General features: G+C 37.2%; 1 protein-coding gene and 1 non-coding gene across 3 annotated transcripts; one reads left to right on the forward strand and one right to left on the reverse strand.

Moving 5' to 3' along the window:
• Positions 1–2206: 2206 nt before the first annotated feature.
• Positions 2207–5299, reverse strand: LOC130933229 (protein ROOT PRIMORDIUM DEFECTIVE 1). 2 transcript variants are annotated; one of them, XM_057862781.1, is made up of 4 exons: positions 5110–5299; positions 2951–4442; positions 2652–2779; positions 2207–2473 (listed from the first exon to the last, which is right to left on the reverse strand). In XM_057862781.1, the coding sequence occupies exon 2, from the start codon at positions 4332–4334 to the stop codon at positions 3078–3080; it is 1257 nt and encodes a 418-aa protein (XP_057718764.1). In that variant the 5' UTR covers positions 4335–4442; positions 5110–5299; the 3' UTR covers positions 2207–2473; positions 2652–2779; positions 2951–3077. The 2 variants fall into 2 exon arrangements, with proteins under 2 accessions (XP_057718764.1, XP_057718763.1); XM_057862780.1 differs by having other exon boundaries at positions 2207–2525.
• A 13092-nt stretch (positions 5300–18391) lies between these two features.
• On the forward strand, positions 18392–18495 carry LOC130938519 (small nucleolar RNA R71). The gene has a single exon (XR_009069683.1). It is a non-coding gene; the product is annotated as a small nucleolar RNA R71 (small nucleolar RNA).
• Positions 18496–19187: the final 692 nt, after the last annotated feature.

A 19187-nucleotide genomic window follows, 5' to 3' on the forward strand; every position in this document is an offset into this window, starting at 1 on the left:
TTTTTTAAAAAACTAAAATTTTTAATTTTTAAAAAAACTTATATCTAAAACAAAAATATTTTTAACATAATAAATAAATAAATAAATATTTTTATATTGTTGAGTTAAGCTTTAAAGTAGTCCTTATTCTTTAGGATTGACGATGTGTACTAAAATCGTCTCTAAGATTTTAATTGCACCAATCAATCTTTAATATTGACAAAAATGCACTATATTAGTCCCTGACTCATTTTATGTTAACGGCGTGCTAACGGGGCTTAATGATGTGGACCGTTAGTGACATGTGTCACTTTATGTTTTGGACACGTGTAATGATATGATGATAGATCAATTAGTAACATGTGACATGTTGGCATGGACGATTGTGCCACGTGTTGCAACATTATTCGTCCACGTGTCATCTGCTATATCATTCTAAATGAACCAAATTGGTATGTGACTTTACATTAAGTGATTCATTAGTTCTTGAAATTGAATGTCGTGCATCAAATTAGTCTCTTAACCAGTTTTTTTTATTATTTTTTGTAAATTTAAAATTTTCAATATCTTTGGTTGCACTAATTTCAATTCTATTTTTTCATATGTCGTTTAAATACAAGTGTTTTTATCTAAAAAAAATATTTTTAACATAATAAATAAACAAAAAAAGTCTTTTAAATTGCTAAATAAAAAAATATTTTAATATAAAATATCCAAACATAAAATTAATTTTACTTTTCTAAAAGATCTCTTAAAAAATTCTTCTTGTAAAAGCTTACTCAAACAAGTCATAAATCATTTTAGAGGTATTACTTATTTAAAATTTAGAATTTATGGTATAAAAAAGTTATGTTATTAAAATAAAATTTTAACATTTTATAAAATTAATCTAATAAAATTTAATTTTTCTTTTTAAGAGTTTCTAATCATAATTTTGTTTGGTAAAAAATTTTTAATCAAGTTTCTATAATTTACACATTCCTAATCACATCTTATGCTACATAAATATTTTTCATTTAGGTTCTATAGTTTAAAAATTTTGAAATAGAATTCCTACATCAAATGACAAATCTTCTTTTTTGTCTGCTTTGATATTTTGATATAATATAGGGATTTGATTATAAATATTTCAAATTATGAGAAAATCATTAAAATTTTCTGTAAATTGTAAAAACTTAATTGAAAACTCTTAAACTATAAAAAAACGTAATTGAAAACATCTGCACATACAAAATATTAAAATAATAAATCCTATTTATAATTTAAGTAAATTATTAATTAAATCTTCTAATTATTATACCCTTTTCTTTTGATTGTGTGACAAAATAATCAATTTTTATGGGACAATAGTAAAATTTAGTTTGTGATTTAATGTATACTCTTTTCCCCCTCCACATTTATGAAATTTGGATTGCTTTGAAAAGCTGATACGGGTGATAAATGTGAATACGTAACTACATTAAGAATTAGTTTGGTAAAATATTTTAAAAAATTGCTAAATTCCTTGTTTTGCATATAGTAAATAAAAAAGATTATTTGTTTGTATTTGCATTTTACAATTTTAAAAATAGAAATATTTTTAAAAACATCTAAGATAAAACCTTTTAAAATTCACTTATATTTATCAAAAATTTCAAAAGTCTAATATAACCTCGTACATTAATTAATATCCAAATTTAATTCTTACATTGATATTTATTATAATATTTTAAAATTTAAAAACTATTTTACCAAACATACTTATTGTAACTTATACTTAATAAAAGTCATTTTTAATTTAGTTTACCAAACTTAGATGTTACGACTTTTAAAAAATAAAAATTTTGCCAAACCAAACATAAGCACTACACTTGCAAATCAATTTCAAATGCTAAAAAATAATTTAAAAAAAAAAAGGGAGGGAGAGAAAGGGTTTGCAACTACATAGTCACAATTTCCTTTTCCTCGTTTGTTTTCAGCCTTTTTGACAAGGTCTAATCCATTTCGCTGCATTTCTGTAAGTACCAGCAACATCACAAGCATATACAATTATACACCAAAGTAAATTCATTTTATGAACTAGAATCCGAAAGCTAATCAAATTTCCACGAGAAGAGAAAGTTCGAAACAGATCAAGCGATGTTAGCTCGCGTGACTAGTAGAATTATGGCTGCTGAAAAATACAGAAATATTAATCTCATCACAAGGCACTGGCAGCAATATTATACAATCCTTTGATGGCCATTGCTATCATGAAGTGGTATTTTGATATTTCATCAGAAGAAAATGAAAAAGTGACGCGGGGTATTATTTTTGAATTGGTCAAATTTACACCAAGTTGCCACTCTCATTGGTCAAATCATAAAACTTTTTATCATGAAGCACTATTACTCTACTTAATGTGAGAATTCACCTGTCTTGTAACTGAACTGAACTGAACTTTAACTGTATGGCATTGCAGTGCTTTATGTAGTCGCATCACGGCGGCAATTGCAGTCGTTTCATGTGCCTTTTACTGCAATTCTCAGCATTTCCAAAACAACAGCAACAGCAAAGTGGCAGCATGCCTTGCGGTATTGGAGTCATCAGTTGGATCAGCATAGGTAGTAAAAACATCTCTTTTAAAAATTGAATCAATCATAAGAATCTAGTTTGACCTAAAGACAACATGACATTGAATAATAAGCTCATACCTTCAGGCAAGAAGGGTCGGCTCCTTGACCAAGCATTCATGATAGTAAGTTGTTTCTTCCCAGTGTCCCATAAGGACATTGCTCAGCAGCAGCAGCAGCAACCACCTTTTTCCACTAGGGGCAGTCAACTACACCAAAATATAACACCACAGTGCCCTTTTATAAATCATATATGAGTTTATACCATTTATATTTAAATCTCTTTTAGATGCATTAGGATGTTTAAAGTGCATAGGCACACAAACAGAACAACAAAAGCAGAATAAAATGTTTACATTAGGATACAACTAAAAACTAACCATTTTGCAGCAAGAAACTACCTCCTTATCCACACCTGAATGATTTTGGTCCATTAATCATGAAATCACTAATCATGCAAAAAATTCTCTTACATAGCCTCTGCAACCTTCTCCATAGTCCATAATATCAAAATGACCTCTTCTCCTCACAACTCTCCAAGAACGGAATCACCCAATCTCCTTCTCTTTTAACTCCTTCATTCGCTTTACATACCACACTGTTACCCCCTTTACTCGATTCATCAAAATCTACCATTTGTTTTGTCTTCCTATGCCGCAACAACACAAGCTCCAACATGTTCCTCCGAGCAGTGTAAACAGGATTAGGCTCAATCAAACTCCCCTTCCTATATACCTCCCTAAGAATAACAGTCTGAGTTTTCCCCTTTGTGGATATGTAGAATATCCCAGGGTGCTTCAGCAACAACTCGCGCAGATTAACCTCGATTGCGAAATCCCTACGAAAATGCACCAAATGATCAACATGAACCATCTTCTCGACAGTCATGCTCAAAAGCTCGTGAAGAACAGCAACAGCTCTCTTCTCATACCGATCAATACTGCCCGAGTTTCTAACCCTTATGGCCTCTTTGCTCTCATAAGGCTTAGTATAAGGAAGCCTCTGCCAATTCTTCAATCTCTCTCTAAATCCTTTCTCAATCTTGAAACCTGTTGGGAGTTTAATTGGGAATGCAAACTTTGTCTCAAACTCACTCAACCATTTTTCAGTGTATTCTTTTTCCCTCCATTTCTCAACTTCAGCAACAACCCCAAATTCACCATTTTCACAAACCAATTCCACAACCTCCAAGCCAACCAACCTGAAGTCATCACTATGCTTTCCCAAAATTGAGTCTCGGAAATCATCAGGCAAACCAAGTTCCCTTTTAATCATCCTCAAAGCATGAACACGAAGTGTGCCATTCACTGACATCATAAGAAGCTTCTTCACCCTCTTCACAACCTCCAACTCATTGTTCCTCACAACAACACGTTCCATTAGGACCAGCTCCTTCATCTTCCTTGTGACCCTGCAACACGGGTTCTTCCTTACGGGGTGAAGGAACACCTCGAAAATGTGTGGGTACTTGCGGAGGAAGGAGCCAATAGGGATGTTGAGTCCGAGGATGTTCCTCCAGCGGGACATGAGCTGCAGGGAAACGAAGGTTCCACGCTTCCGGGAAGACATGAAGGTGTGGATTCCAAGGATGAGTCTGAGCTTGGACATGCAGGATACAAGGTTATCGAGGTGAGTGTCTCGAACCCTGTCTTCTAAACGGGTTTGTGCAGAGATCGTTGGTTTCTTCCATCTTCTTTGGAGAAAGAGGAAAGGGGTGAAAGGGTGAGAGTTTTGGTGTCTAAAGAAGCTTGACAACAGGTTCATGTCCTTTATTTAAGCGATGGAATTTGAAATAGCAAAATGGCTTGCAATGAAGCTTCTTACTTTGGTACTTAGCTTGTGATGGCCTTCCCTCGAGTGTCGCAAACATAACTAAGAAAATCCCAATGAATGTAGGAGAAAATAAGAATTGCAATCATATTTCACCAGACTCAGAATTAAAATACCAAACTGAGGATATAGTTAATGATTGATAAAAAGTCACAAAAGACATTAGGTTGGGGTGCCAATGAAAATTTTATCAACAGCAAAACACCTGAATTTGGAACAGAGCCAAAACTTAAAACAGATGGTGAATATCATTAGCAACACAGGTATAATGAATTTGAGGCATAATTAAAATCAAAATCCTTATCCAAAAGGACTGTAAGGCGAGAGTTGAATATGACTATATGAGGCATCATGAATGGATTCTAGAGTATTACTAGAAACACAATGTTAGACCTAATCAAAACTAACTACTAAATCTACCAATTAACAAACAAATGAAAAACCTAAATTTCAAAACTAACTACAAAATCAGCCAACAAACTACCTAATTAAAATAATAAATTTTAAAACTAACTACTAAATCGTCTAATAAACTACCTGATTAAAAACCTAAATTTAAAAACTAACAAATCAGCCACTTAAACCAATTCTACTTATCTAAAATTTAAAAACCTAAATCAACTAATTACTATTAATAAATTAATTAATTATGTAAAGAAAAGCTGAAGATTGAACTCACTGGAGTGAAGACAGGGAAGTAGGAACTCACCACTCACAGCGAGTAGCAACTAGAGGCGGGATGACGACGGGACCGGCGAGCAGAGGACGGTGAAAGGATGAGAAGATGAAGAACAGACACCGGCGCTGTGAACCAAAAGCGACCACGACGTGAATGAGCGAGCAGAGATGCCTGCCTGTGCCTTTGCATAGTTGTCAGAACCAAATGGTTAATGTCAAATTACTAGATTATTGATTCGACAAGTTAAACCGATTAACTTGATTTTATTTAAATACAAATATAAAATAGTCGAATTTGAATCTTCTAAAATTTGAATTTTACTTTAGAGAGTAAAGTGTGATCTCTCACCATTGATTTCATAGGTGGGACCAAGAATAAATATGAAAGAGAAATTATTCAAGGGTAGAAGATCACACTTTACTTTCTAAAGTGAAATTCAAACTTTAGAGGATCCAAATCCAAAATAGTCAATTTACAAATATTAAATTTATAATAATAAAAAATATATTTTTATTAATATACAGTAACAGTAATTAATTATCAATTTTTAAAAATAACTAATAAAAAAATTTCAATTTACATTAAATTTACATTAAAACAATTAAATAAGAGCAACAATCAAATATTAAACTTACATTAAAAAAAACTTACATTAAAATAGCATCAATCAATTATTGAGCTTACCTTAAAACAGCAATAATCAAGTATTAAAACTAAAATTCTGACTTGTCATCAAATACTCTAACTATTAATTTATTGGTTTATTAGTTCAACTGATTCAACTATAGTTCAACTAAAAAAATTATTTTATAACAAAATAATAAATAAATTATAAATAAAAATCATAAAATATAATTATAATTTAAATATCTAATATAAACATTAATATAGAGTTAAACTCCAAAATGGTCCCTAAAATTGGTATGTGCACTAAAATTGTCCATGAGATTTCAATTACATCAATTACATCTCTGAGATTGACAAAAATGCACCACGTTAATCTCTTACCTATTTTTTATCAACAATATGATGACATGGCTTGATAACGTAGGATGTTAGTGACACGTGTCACTCCATGATTTAGCCATGTGTAATGGTATGATGATGTGTTGACCAGTGAAACATGGCATATTGACGTGGATGATTGTGTCATGTGTCACAGTGTTATTTGGCCACGTGTCGCAACAGTATTCGTCCTTGTGTCATCAGTATAGATGCACCAAATTAGTCTTTCACTTTAGGTTAAATGACTCATTTTAGTCCCTAAAATTGAATGTCGTGCACCAAACTAGTCCCTTCACTAGTTTTTTCTCTTTTTTTTTTCTATAAATTCAAAATTCTCAATATCTTTGAATCCATTAATTTCAATTCTATTTTTTCACATATTTCTTAAATACAAGTGCTTTTATAAAATATTTGTTCTCTTGCGGATATCCGTAACCGCCGTCTTGGAGTTGACATAAAGATATTTCAAGCACCCCCCCACTACCATCTCCAACCTCTTTCGTCTAGACTGAAGAGGTCGGAGATGGTAGTGAGGGTGCTTGAAGTGCCTTTAGTCTAGCCCATTTACACACAATAGAAATGTGTATTTCATAAAAACCGAAAAAAATGTATATTTTAATTCTTAATTCATTGTAAAAAACACATTTTTTAAAAAAAAAAAGTGTCTAATCAATCATATAATTCTTTTTTATAATAACATACTTATATATTACAAAATTTAGTTATTATAGAAAAAATTACTAAAATCTTAAAAATTTAAAAAAAAGCACTTGTATTTAAACGATATGTGAAAAAATAGAATTGAAATTAGTGCATCCAAGATATTGAAAATTTTAAATTTTTTAAAAAATGAGAAAAAACTAGTGAAGAGACTAGTTTGGTGCACGACATTCAATTTTAGGAACTAAAATGAGTCACTTAATGCAAAGTGATGGACTAATTTGGTGCATCTATGATGATGACATAATAGATGACACATGGACGAATATTGTTGCAACACGTGACTAAATAGCATTGTGACACGTGGCACAACTATCCACATTAGCATGCCACGTGTCACTGGTCAACACATTATCATACCATTACATGTTGCCAAATTATGGAGTAACAGGTGTCACTAACAGCCCACGTCATCAAGCCATGTCATCACGTCGTTATTGAAAAATGGGTCAGGAATTAATGTGGTGCATTTTTCTCAGCAAGTAAACATAGTAGTTCAGGTATGTAACATGTGTAACACATAGTTATTAAAACTGGACTAGACCGACCAGTTTGACCAAAAAACTAGTGAATCGGATCCTATATTAGTTCGGTCTAATAATTGGACCGTATAAGACAGAATCGGTGCGAATCGATAAAAGCCGGTCCAACCGAACTGCTTGAGTTTCAAAATTTCCTCACAATGAAAGAGATGGAGTTCAAACCTCCCCTCCTCAACGAGAGAAATTGTAGTCACAACCACCAGGGCTGTCTTGTTTGTTATTAATATATGTGTTGTGTAAATTAAAATACATATGATATCTTTTATCAAATAATTTATTTTTATTTAATTTATTTTAATTTTAATTATAAACTCACTTATTTTTTATTTTCATAATTATATAATATCTATTAATATTATTTTCAGTGAATACTTGTAGTATATAATAGTATAATAGACATAAACTAATCAATAAATTATTAAAATTCAAAAATAATAGTTATTTTAATATAAAAATAAAATCAAAAACTTATGATAGAGTAAAATTAACAAAATACTTATTGTTCCTGTTCCATATTGTTTTAGAATAGCTAAATATTTTTAAAATGTTAGTGAAAATATGTATTTTAAATTTTTGACTATATTTTGTTTTTTATTTACATAGGATCGGATCAACCGGTTCAACTGGTGATCTACCGATTGAACCAATAATCTAGTAACCCAGTAACTTAATCGGTTCGATCACCAGTTCGATTTTGACCACTATAGTATAACATAATAGTTTAGTATTTGAGTTAAATCTCAGAGTGGTCCCTGAACTTGCACTCGAGCCTCAAAGTCGTCCCTAAATTTGCATTGGCCCCAATATTGTCCCCGAATTTAACAAAGGTGACTCACGGTCGTGAAGCATTTTTCGAGGAATATTCCCAAACGGCGTGATGACGTGTATGGAGAGGCACCACGTTGGAATGGCAACAGCTATCTGATGTGGCTATTATCATTTTTTAACTCAATTTAGTCCCTGAATTATTTTATAACCCTAATTCCCAATTTATTATTAGAAACTACTATGTTTCTTCTTCTCTACTCTCCGTCGTCTTCTCTGCCATTGTTGAGCTGCCATTTCATATGACAATATGCAGCTTATACTAATTGTTTTCAAATTTATTTGTGTCAAACTAAACACCATCAAAAGGTAACACAGTATTTAACTTACAATCCAAAACACATACACTTGACACATGGATCTAAGAAAGCATAAAGTTCAATGTGTAAAATCAAAATGTCTCAACAGAAAATAGCAAATGGTCATTTCTTGAATTTTCTTGGTGGTTTGAACTCCGGGGTTGGTACAAAATGCAGGACGTTACGCAACCTTGAAGCTGTAGCCGCAGATGCACCAACCATTGGATTGATACGAGCAGTTGTTGGGGGTGTTTGAAATTGGAATATTGGGTGGTGGAGAAGCATTTGAAACATTTGGTGGAGGAGCACCGATTGCTGGTGGTGGGATTGAGGCTGGTTCAGATGGTGGAGGTTGTCTTCTTTTTTGTGGGAGCTTTGGTGGTCTTGTTTGGACTTGCAGGTCAGGTGTTGCAAATATCTACAGGTGCATATTCTCTTTTTCAAATCCACTTCCATATTGGTTGGTCATACATGGACCTCGAATTATTCATAGTCTACATCTCCAGACCACATTGGCACCCAATTCTTTGATTAATTCCTGATCTTTTCCAAGCGGCTGCGTTGAACAGGGGGTAGTAAGCCAACATGGTTCCTGAATTTCATTTTGTTTCGGACTATCGGGACCCAAAATGGTCCCTCACCTTACATAAGTGACATCAAAATAGTCCCTACACATACATAAAGTAGCGTTTGGTTGCGAGACAGAGACCAAGAGACAGAGACAGAGAGACAGAGAGACAGAGACAGAAATCTAATTTAGTATTATGTTTGGTATAAAATTGTACAATACTAATTTATGTCTCAGTATCTTATTTGGTTTGAAGTAAAAATAGAGACTAAAATTTTAAATTGCAAAAATGCCCTTAATTTTAATTAAGGGCCCTAACCCCCAAATCCAATTTCATTTTTCTCAGCAACCAACTCTAACCCCCTTTATCCTCTCCTCTGCCATTTCTCCTCTCCTTTCCGGTGAAGGAATCCTCCACCGCCGGTAGCACCTCCAAGAGTCCGAACGACGACGACGCATCTCCATTGGTCCACGTTTGTGGCGCTAGTTGCTCTCCAAAATTTGTGACTTTACTATCGTTTGTGCGTCTATGGTTTGCGTCGCCACCGTCGTCACCGCCCGTGGGGTTCATTTGAAATTAGCAACTACTATAAGCTTCATGAACATGAGATGATGTTGCAGTGAATTGAACTGTGTACTCTATCAATCCTGCATTACCATCCTTTTTACTTTTCTTGCAACAATATTAAACAAAAAACCATTTGACAAAGCAATTGATATCATAAGCAACACAACATAATGAAATTAACTCTTAACCAAGCTTATACCCTAGAGTATCAATCATGTACAAGCAAGGTTGCTATGACCTAGCAACACTCAATTAAACCCTAAAAAAGTGTAGGAACCTAAAATTATTGGTACTAGATCTATTACAGAGCAAAGACATTGGTGGACGAAATTGTGATTCCTTTGTTATTGTATTTTGTAAAATTCATTGCTTTTTCTTTTCCTGGTAATGGCGCCAAAAACATGATGCCAATACCATGGTTCACAACTCCGTTCAACTTAACCAGCAAGTGTACTGGGTCATCCAAGTAATACCTTACGTGAGTAAGGGTCGATCCCACAGAGATTGTTGGTATGAAGCAAGCTATGGTCACCTTGTAAATCTCAGTTAGGCAGATTAAACCAATTGATTATGGATTTTCTAAAATAAATAATAAACAGAAAATAAAAAGGGATAGAAATACTTATGTAAATCAATAGTGGAAATTTCAGATAGGCGTATGGAGATGCTGTGCTCCTCTTGAATCTCTACTTTCTTATTACATTCATCCAATTCTTCTTACTCCTTTCCATGGCAAGCTGTATGTAGGACATCACCATCATCAATGGCTACTTTTAATCCTCTCGGAAAAATGGTCCTATGCGCTGTCACTGCACGGCTAATCGTCTGGAGGCATCACCCTTGGTTGATAGCTACATCCCATCCTCTCAGTGAAAATGGTCCAAATGCTCTGTCACAGCACGGCTAATCACCTGTCGGTTCTCAATTAGGTTGGAATAGAATTCATTGATTCTTTTGCGTTTGTCATCACGCCCAGCCTTCAGGAGTTTGAAGCTCGTCACAGTCATTCAATACCGGAATCCTACTCGGAATACCACAGACAAGGTTAGACTTTCCGGATTCCCAGGATCTTACTCGGAATACCACAGACAAGGTTAGACCTTCCGGATCCCCATGAATGCCGCCATCTATCTAGCTTATACCACGAAGATTCTGTTGGGGAATCTAAGAGATATGCATCCGGCCTAGAGTAGAACGGAAGTGGTTGTCAGTCACGCGCGTTCATAGGTGAGAATGATGATGAGTGTCACGGATCATCACATTCATCAAAGTTGAAGTGCAACGTATATCTTGGAATAAGAATAAAAGAGAATTGAATAGAAAGTAATAATAATTGTATTGAAACTTGAGGTACAGCAGAGCTCCACACCCTTAATCTATGGTGTGCAAAAACTCCACCGTTGAAAATACATAAGTAAAAGGTTCAGGCATGGCCGAATGGCCAGCCCCCTGAGTGATCAAGAGACCGAATAATCAAAGGCTAAACAGTCAAGAGATTAAACTGTCAAAAGATGTCTAATACAATAGTAAATTATCCTATTTATACTAGACTAGCTACTAGGGTTTACATGAGTAAGTAATTGATGCATAAATCCACTTCCGGGGCCCACTTGGTGTATGCTTGGGCTGAGTTTAATCTATCCACGAGCTGAGGCATTTATTGGAGTTGAACTCCAAGTTATGACGTGTTTTGGGCGTTCAACTCCGGATCATGACGTGTTTCTGGCGTTTAACTCCAGACAGCAGCATGTACTTGGCGTTCAACGCCAAGTTACGTCATCAATTTCCGAATAAAGTATGAACTATTATATATTGCTGGAAAGCTCTGGATGTCTACTTTCCAATGCCGTTGAGAGCACGCCATTTAGAGTTCTGTAGCTCCAGAAAATTTATTTTGAGTGCAGGGAGGTCAGATTCCAACAGCATCAGCAGTCCTTTTGTCAGCCTTTTTCAGAGTTTTGCTCAAGTCCCTTAATTTCAGCCAGAAATTACCTGAAATTACAGAAAAACACACAAACTCATAGTAAAGTCCAGAAATGTGAATTTAACATAAAAACTAATGAAAACATCCCTGAAAGTAGCTTGAACTTACTAAAAACTACCTAAAAACAATGCCAAAAAGCGTATAAATTATCCGCTCATCACAACACCAAACTTAAATTGTTGCTTGTCCCCAAGCAACTGAAAATCAATATAGAATAAAAAGAAGAGAATATACTATAAATTCCAGAATATCAATGAATATTAATTATAATTAGATGAGCGGGACTTGTAGCTTTTTGCTTCTGAACAGTTTTGGCATCTCACTTTTTCCTTTGAAGTTCAGAATGATTGGCTTCTTTAGGAACTTAGAATTTTGGATAGTGTTATTGACTTTCCTAGTTAAGCATGTTGATTCTTGAACACAGCTACTTATGAGTCTTGGCCGTGGCCCTAAGCACTTTGTTTTCCAGTATTACCACCAGATACATAAATGCCACAGACACATAACTGGGTGAACCTTTTCAGATTGTGACTCAGCTTTGCTAGAGTCCACAGTTAGTGGTGTCCAGAGCTCTTAAGCACACTCTTTTGCTTTGGATCACGACTTTAACCACTCAGTCTCAAGTTTTTCACTTGGACCTTCATGACACAAGCACATGGTTAGGGACAGCTTGGTTTAGCCGCTTAGGCCTGGATTTTATTTCCTTGGGCCCTCCTATCTATTGATGCTCAAAGCCTTGGATCCTTTTTATCCTTGCCTTTTGGCTTTAAGGGCTATTGGCTTTTTCTGCTTGCTTTTTCTTTTTCTTTCTATTTTTTTTCTTTTTTTCTTTTTCTTGCTTCAAGAATCAATTTCATGATTTTTCAGATCATCAATAACGTTTCTCTTTGTTCATCATTCTTTCAAGAGCCAACAATTTTAACATTCATAAACAACAAGATCAAAAGACATATGCACTGTTCAAGCATTCATTCAGAAAACAAAAGTATTGTCACCACATCAATATAATTAAACTAAATTCAAGGATAAATTCAAAATTCATGTACTTCTTGTTCTTTTGAATTAAAACATTTTTCATTTAAGAGAGGTGAAGGATTAATGGATTTTATTCATAGCTTTAAGGCATGGTTACATACTAATGATCATGAAGTAAAGACACAAAACATAGATAAACACAACATTAAAAACCGAAAACAGAAAGAAATAAAGAACAAGGAATGAATCCACCTTAGTGGCGTCTTCTTCTTGAGGGACCAATGATGTTCTAAAGCTCTTCTATGTCCCTTCCTTGCCTTTGTTGCTCCTCCCTCATTGCTCTTTGATCTTCTCTTATTTCATGGAGAATGATGGAGTGCTCATGATGTTCCACCCTTAGTTGTTCAACATTGTGGCTCAAATCTTCTAAGGAAGTGTTGAGTTGTTCCCAATAGTTGTTGGGAGGAAAGTGCATCCCTTGGGGCATCTCAGGGATTTCTTGATGATGAGCTTCCTCATGCATCTCTTGAAAACCGTGAAGGGTCTCTCTTGCTTGCTCCATCCTCTTCTTGGTGATGAGCTTATCCTCTTCAATGGAGATGTCTCCTTCTATGATAACTCCAGCTGAGTAACATAGATGGCAAATAAGGTGAGGAAAAGCTAGCCGTGCCATGGGTGAAGGCTTGTCGGCTATTTTGTAGATTTCATTGGAGATGACCTCATGAACTTCTACTTCCTCTCTAATCATGATGCCATGAATCATGATGGCCCGATCCACAGTAACTTCAGATCGGTTGCTAGTGGGAATGATGGAGCGTTGAATGAATTCCAACCATCCTCTAGCTATAGGCTTGAGATCCAGTCTTCTTAGTTGGACTGGCTTGCCTTTGGAGTCTCTCTTCCATTGAGCTCCTTCCACACATATGTCCATAAGGACTTGGTCCAACCTTTGATTAAAGTTGACCCTTCTAGTGTAGGGGCGTTCATCTCCTTGCATCATAGGCAAGTGGAATGCTGGTGCACGAAATCGTGATCACTACAACTTCGCACAACTAACCAGCAAGTGCACTGGGTCGTCCAAGTAATAAACCTTACGCGAGTAAGGGTCGATCCCACGGAGATTGTTGGTATGAAGCAAGCTATGGTCACCTTGTAAATCTTAGTCAGGCAGACTCAAATGGGTATAGATGATGAATAAAACATAAAGATAAAGATAGAGATACTTATGTATATCATTGGTGAGAGCTTCAGATAAGCGTATGAAGATGCTTGTCCCTTCCGTCTTTCTGCTTTCCTACTGTCTTCATCCAATCCTTCTTACTCCTTTCCATGGCAAGCTTATGCAAGGGTTTCGCCGTTGTCAGTGGCTACCTCCCATCCTCTCAGTGAAAACGTTCCTATGCTCTGTCACAGCATGGCTAATCATCTGTTGGTTCTCGGTCAGGCCGGAATAGAATCCACTGATCCTTTTGCGTCTGTCACTAACGCCCCGCCTGCTAGGAGTTTGAAGCACGTCACAGTCATTCAATCATTGAATCCTACTCAGAATACCACAGACAAGGTTAGACCTTCCGGATTCTCTTGAATGCCGCCATCAGTTCTTGCCTATACCACGAAGATTCTGATCTCACGGAATGGTTGGCTCGGTTGTCAGGCGAGCACTCGGTTGTCAGGCGATCAACCATGCATCGTGTATCAGGAATCAAAGAGATATTCACTAGAGCCTTGTTGCTTGTAGAACAGAAGTGGTTGTCAGTCACTTTGTTCATAAGTGAGAATGATGATGAGTGTCACGGATCATCACATTCATCAAGTTGAAGAACAAGTGATATCTTGGACAAAGATCAAGCGGAATTGAATAGAAGAACAATAGTAATTGCATTAATACTCGAGGTACAGCAGAGCTCCACACCTTAATCTATGGTGTGTAGAAACTCCACCGTTGAAAATACATAAGAACAAGGTCTAGGCATGGCCGAATGGCCAGCCTCCCAAAGAGGGTTCAATCATAAAAACATGATCAAAAGATCCTAAGATTGAAAGATGAAAATACAATAGTAAAAGGTCCTACTTATAGGAAACTAGTAGCCTAAGGTGTACAAAGATGAGTAAATGACATAAAAATCCACTTCCGGGCCCACTTGGTGTGTGATTGGGCTGAGAAATGAAGCATTTTCGTGTAGAGACTCTTCTTGGAGTTAAACGCCAGCTTTGGTGCCAGTTTGGGCGTTTAACTCCCATTTTGGTGCCAGTTCCGGCGTTTAACGCTGGGAATTCTGTGGGTGACTTTGAACGCCGGTTTGGGCCATCAAATCTTGGGCAAAGTATGGACTATCATATATTGCTGGAAAGCCCAGGATGTCTACTTTCCAAAGCCGTTGAGAGCGCGCCAATTGGGTTTCTGTAGCTCCAGAAAATCCACTTCGAGTGCAGGGAGGTCAGAATCCAACAGCATCTGCAGTCCTTTTCAGTCTCTGAATCAGATTTTTGCTCAGATCCCTCAATTTCAGCCAGAAAATACCTGAAATCACAGAAAAACACACAAACTCATAGTAAAGTCCAGAAAAGTGAATTTTAACTAAAAAATAACAGAAATATACTAAAAATTCAACTAAAACTACTAAAAACATACTAAAAACAATGCCAAAAAGCGTACAAATTATCCGCTCATCACAACACCAAACTTAAATTGTTGCTTGTCCTCAAGCAACTGAATATCGAATAAGATAAAAAGAAGAGAATATGCAATGAACTCAAAAAACATCTATGAAGATCAGTATTAATTAGATGAGCGGGGCTTTTAGCTTTTTGCCTCTGAACAGTTTTGGCATCTCACTCTATCCTTGCATCATGGGCAAGTTGAATGCTAACCTTACATTTTCCGGACTGAACTCCAAGTATTTCCCCCGAACCATAGTAAGCCAATTCTTTGGATCCGGGTTCACACTTTGATCATGGTTCTTGGTGATCCATGCATTGGCATAGAACTATTGAACCATCAAGATTCCGACTTGTTGAATGGGGTTGGTAAGAACTTCCCAACCTCTTCTTCGGATCTCATGTCGGATCTCCGGATATTCACTCTTTTTGAGTGAAAAATGGACCTCGGGGATCACCTTCTTCAAGGCCACAACTTCATAGAAGTGGTCTTGATGCACCCTTGAGATGAATCTCTCCATCTCCCATGACTCGGAGGTGGAGGCTTTTGCCTTCCCTTTCCTCTTTCTAGAGGTTTCTCCGGCCTTGGATGCCATAAATGGTTATGGAAAAACAAAAAGCAATGCTTTTACCACACCAAACTTAAAAGGTTTGCTCGTCCTCGAGCAAAAGAAGAAAGAAGAGAGTAGAAGAAGAAGAAATGAGGAAGAAGGGAGTGGCTTAGTGTTCGGCCAAAGAGGAGGAGAAGTGGTGTTTAGGTTGTGTGAAAATGAAGGGGTGAAGAAGGGTATATATAGGAGAGGGGGGCTCATGGTTCGGTCATGTATGGGTGGGTTTGGGAGGGAAAGTGGTTTGAATTTGAAGGGTGAGGTAGGTGGGGTTTTATGAAGGATGGATGTGAGTGGTGAAGAGAAAGATGGGATTTGATAGGTGAGGGGTTTTTTTGGGGAAGAGGTATTGATGTGATTGGTGAATGGGTGAAGAAGAGAGAGAGTGGTGGGGTTGGTGGGGATCCTGTGGGGTCCACAGATCCTGTGGTGTCAAGGAAAAGTCATCCCTGCACCAAATGGCATGCAAAATCACGTTTTGAGCCATTTCTGGCATTAAACGCCGGGCTGGTGCCCATTTCTGGCGTTTAACGCCAGGTTCTTGCCCTTTTCTGGCGTTTAACGCCAGTCTGGTGCCCCTTTCTGGCGTTAAACGCCCAGAATGGTGCCAGACTGGGCGTTAAACGCCCACCTGCTAACCTCACTGGCGTTTAAACGCCAGCAAGTTCTCCTCCAAGGTGTGCTGTTTTTCTTCCTGTTTTTCATTCTGTTTTTGCTTTTTCAATTGATTTTGTGACTTCTTATGATCATCAACCTACAAAAAAAACATAAAATAACAAAAGGAAATAGATAAAATATAATATTGGGTTGCCTCCCAACAAGCGCTTCTTTAATGTCAGTAGCTTGACAGAGGGCTCTCATGGAGCCTCACAGATGCTCAGAGCAATGTTGGAACTTCCCAACACCAAACTTAGAGTTTGAATGTGGGGGTTCAACACCAAACTTAGAGTTTGGTTGTGGCCTCCCAACACCAAACTTAAAGTTTGACTGTGGGGGCTCTGTTTGACTCTGAATTGAGAGAAGCTCTTCATGCTTCCTCTCCATGGTGACAGAGGGATATCCTTGAGCCTTAAACACAAAGGATTCTTCATTCACTTGAATGATTAGTTCTCCTCCATCAACATCAATCACAGCCTTTGCTGTGGCTAGGAAGGGTCTGCCAAGGATGATAGATTCATCCATGCACTTCCCAGTCTCTAGGACTATGAAATCACTAGGGATGTAATGGTCTTCAATTTTCACCAAGACATCCTCTACAAGTCCATAAGCTTGTTTTCTTGAGTTGTCTGCCATCTCTAGTGAGATTCTTGCAGCTTGTACCTCACAGATCCCTAGCTTCTCCATTACAGAGAGAGGCATGAGGTTTACACTTGACCCTAAGTCACACAGAGCCTTCTTGAAGGTCATGGTGCCTATGGTGCAAGGTATGGAAAACTTCCCAGGATCTTGTCTCTTTTGAGGTAATTTCTGCCTAGACAAGTCATCCAGTTCTTTGGTGAGCAAAGGAGGTTCATCCTCCCAAGTCTCATTTCCAAATAACTTGTCATTTAGCTTCATGATTGCTCCAAGGTGTTTAGCAACTTGCTCTTCAATGACATACTCATCCTCTTCAGAGGAAGAATACTCATCAGAGCTCATGAAAGGCAGAAGTAAGTCCAATGGAATCTCTATGGTCTCATTTTGAGCCTCAGATTCCCATAGTTCCTCATTGGGGAACTCAGTGGAGGTCAGTGCACGCCCACTGAGGTCTTCCTCAGTGGCGTTCACTTCCTCTCCTTCCTCTCCAAATTCGGCCATGTTGATGGCCTTGCACTCTCCTTTTGGATTTTCTTCTGTATTGCTTGGGAGAGTACTAGGAGGGAGTTCAGTAACTTTCTTGCTCAGCTGTCCCACTTGTGCCTCCAAATTTCTAATGGAGGACCTTGTTTCAGTCATGAAACTTTGAGTGGTTTTGATTAGATCAGAGACCATGGTTGCTAAGTCAGAGGGGTTCTGCTTAGAATTCTCTGTCTGTTGCTGAGAAGATGATGGAAAAGGCTTGCCATTGCTAAACCTATTTCTTCCACCATTATTGTTGTTGAAACCTTGTTGAGGTCTCTCTTGATTCTTCCATGAGAAATTTGGGTGATTTCTCCATGAAGAATTATAGGTGTTTCCATAGGGTTCTCCCAGGTAATTCACATCTTCTATTGAAGGGTTCTCAGGATCATAAGCTTCTTCTTCAGATGAAGCATCCTTAGTACTGCCAGGTGCATTTTGCATTCCAGACAGACTTTGAGAAATCAAATTGACTTGTTGAGTTAATATCTTGTTCTGAGCCAGAATGGCATTCAGAGTATCAATCTCAAGAACGCCTTTCTTCTGACTTGTCCCATTGTTCACAGGATTCCTTTCAGAAGTGTACATGAATTGGTTATTTGCAACCATTTCAATTAGTTCTTGAGCTTCTGTAGGCATCTTCTTCAGGTGAAGAGATCCTCCAGCAGAGCTATCCAGAGACATCTTGGATAGTTCAGAGAGACCATCATAGAAAATACCTATGATGCTCCATTCAGAAAGCATGTCAGATGGACACTTTCTGATCAATTGTTTGTATCTTTCCCAAGCTTCATAGAGGGATTCTCCATCCTTCTGTCTGAAGGTTTGGACTTCCACTCTAAGCTTACTCAATTTTTGAGGTGGAAAGAACTTTGCCAAGAAGGCATTGACTAGCTTTTCCCATGAGTCCAGGCTTTCTTTAGGTTGTGAGTCCAACCATATCCTAGCTCTGTCTCTTACAGCAAAAGGGAATAGCATAAGTCTGTAGACCTCAGGGTCAACCCCATTAGTCTTGACAGTGTCACAGATTTGCAAGAATTCAGCTAAGAACTGATGAGGATCTTCCAATGGAAGTCCATGGAACTTGCAATTCTGTTGCATTAGAGAAACTAATTGAGGCTTAAGCTCAAAGTTTGTTTGCTCCAATGGCAGGGATAGAGATGCTTCTCCCATAGAAGTCGGGAGTAGGTGCAGTAAAGTCACCTAGCACCTTCCTTGCATTGTTGTTGTGTTCGGCTGCCATGGGTTCTTCTTCTTTGAAGATTTCTGTTAGGTCCTCTACAGAGAGTTGTGCCTTGGCTTCTCTTAGCTTTCGCTTCAAGGTCCTTTCAGGTTCAGGGTCAGCTTCAACAAGAATGCCTTTGTCTTTGTTCCTGCTCATATGAAAGAGAAGAGAACAAGAAAATATGGAATCCTCTATGTCACAGTATAGAGATTCCTTGAGGTGTCAGAGGAAAAGAAAATTAGAAGGAACAGGTAGAAGAATTCGAACTTAGTCAAATAGAGTTCAAATTGTGCATTGAGAAGGAGTGGTACTC

The sequence above is a fragment of the Arachis stenosperma genome, chromosome 6 (genome assembly GCF_014773155.1).
Source record: "Arachis stenosperma cultivar V10309 chromosome 6, arast.V10309.gnm1.PFL2, whole genome shotgun sequence".
In the NCBI taxonomy this organism is placed as follows: domain Eukaryota; kingdom Viridiplantae; phylum Streptophyta; class Magnoliopsida; order Fabales; family Fabaceae; genus Arachis; species Arachis stenosperma.

Coding starts and splice junctions, on each gene's coding strand:
- LOC130933229 (XM_057862781.1), bottom strand. CDS start 4,334: ATGAACCTGTTGTCAAGCTTCTTTAGACACCAAAACTCTCACCCTTTC.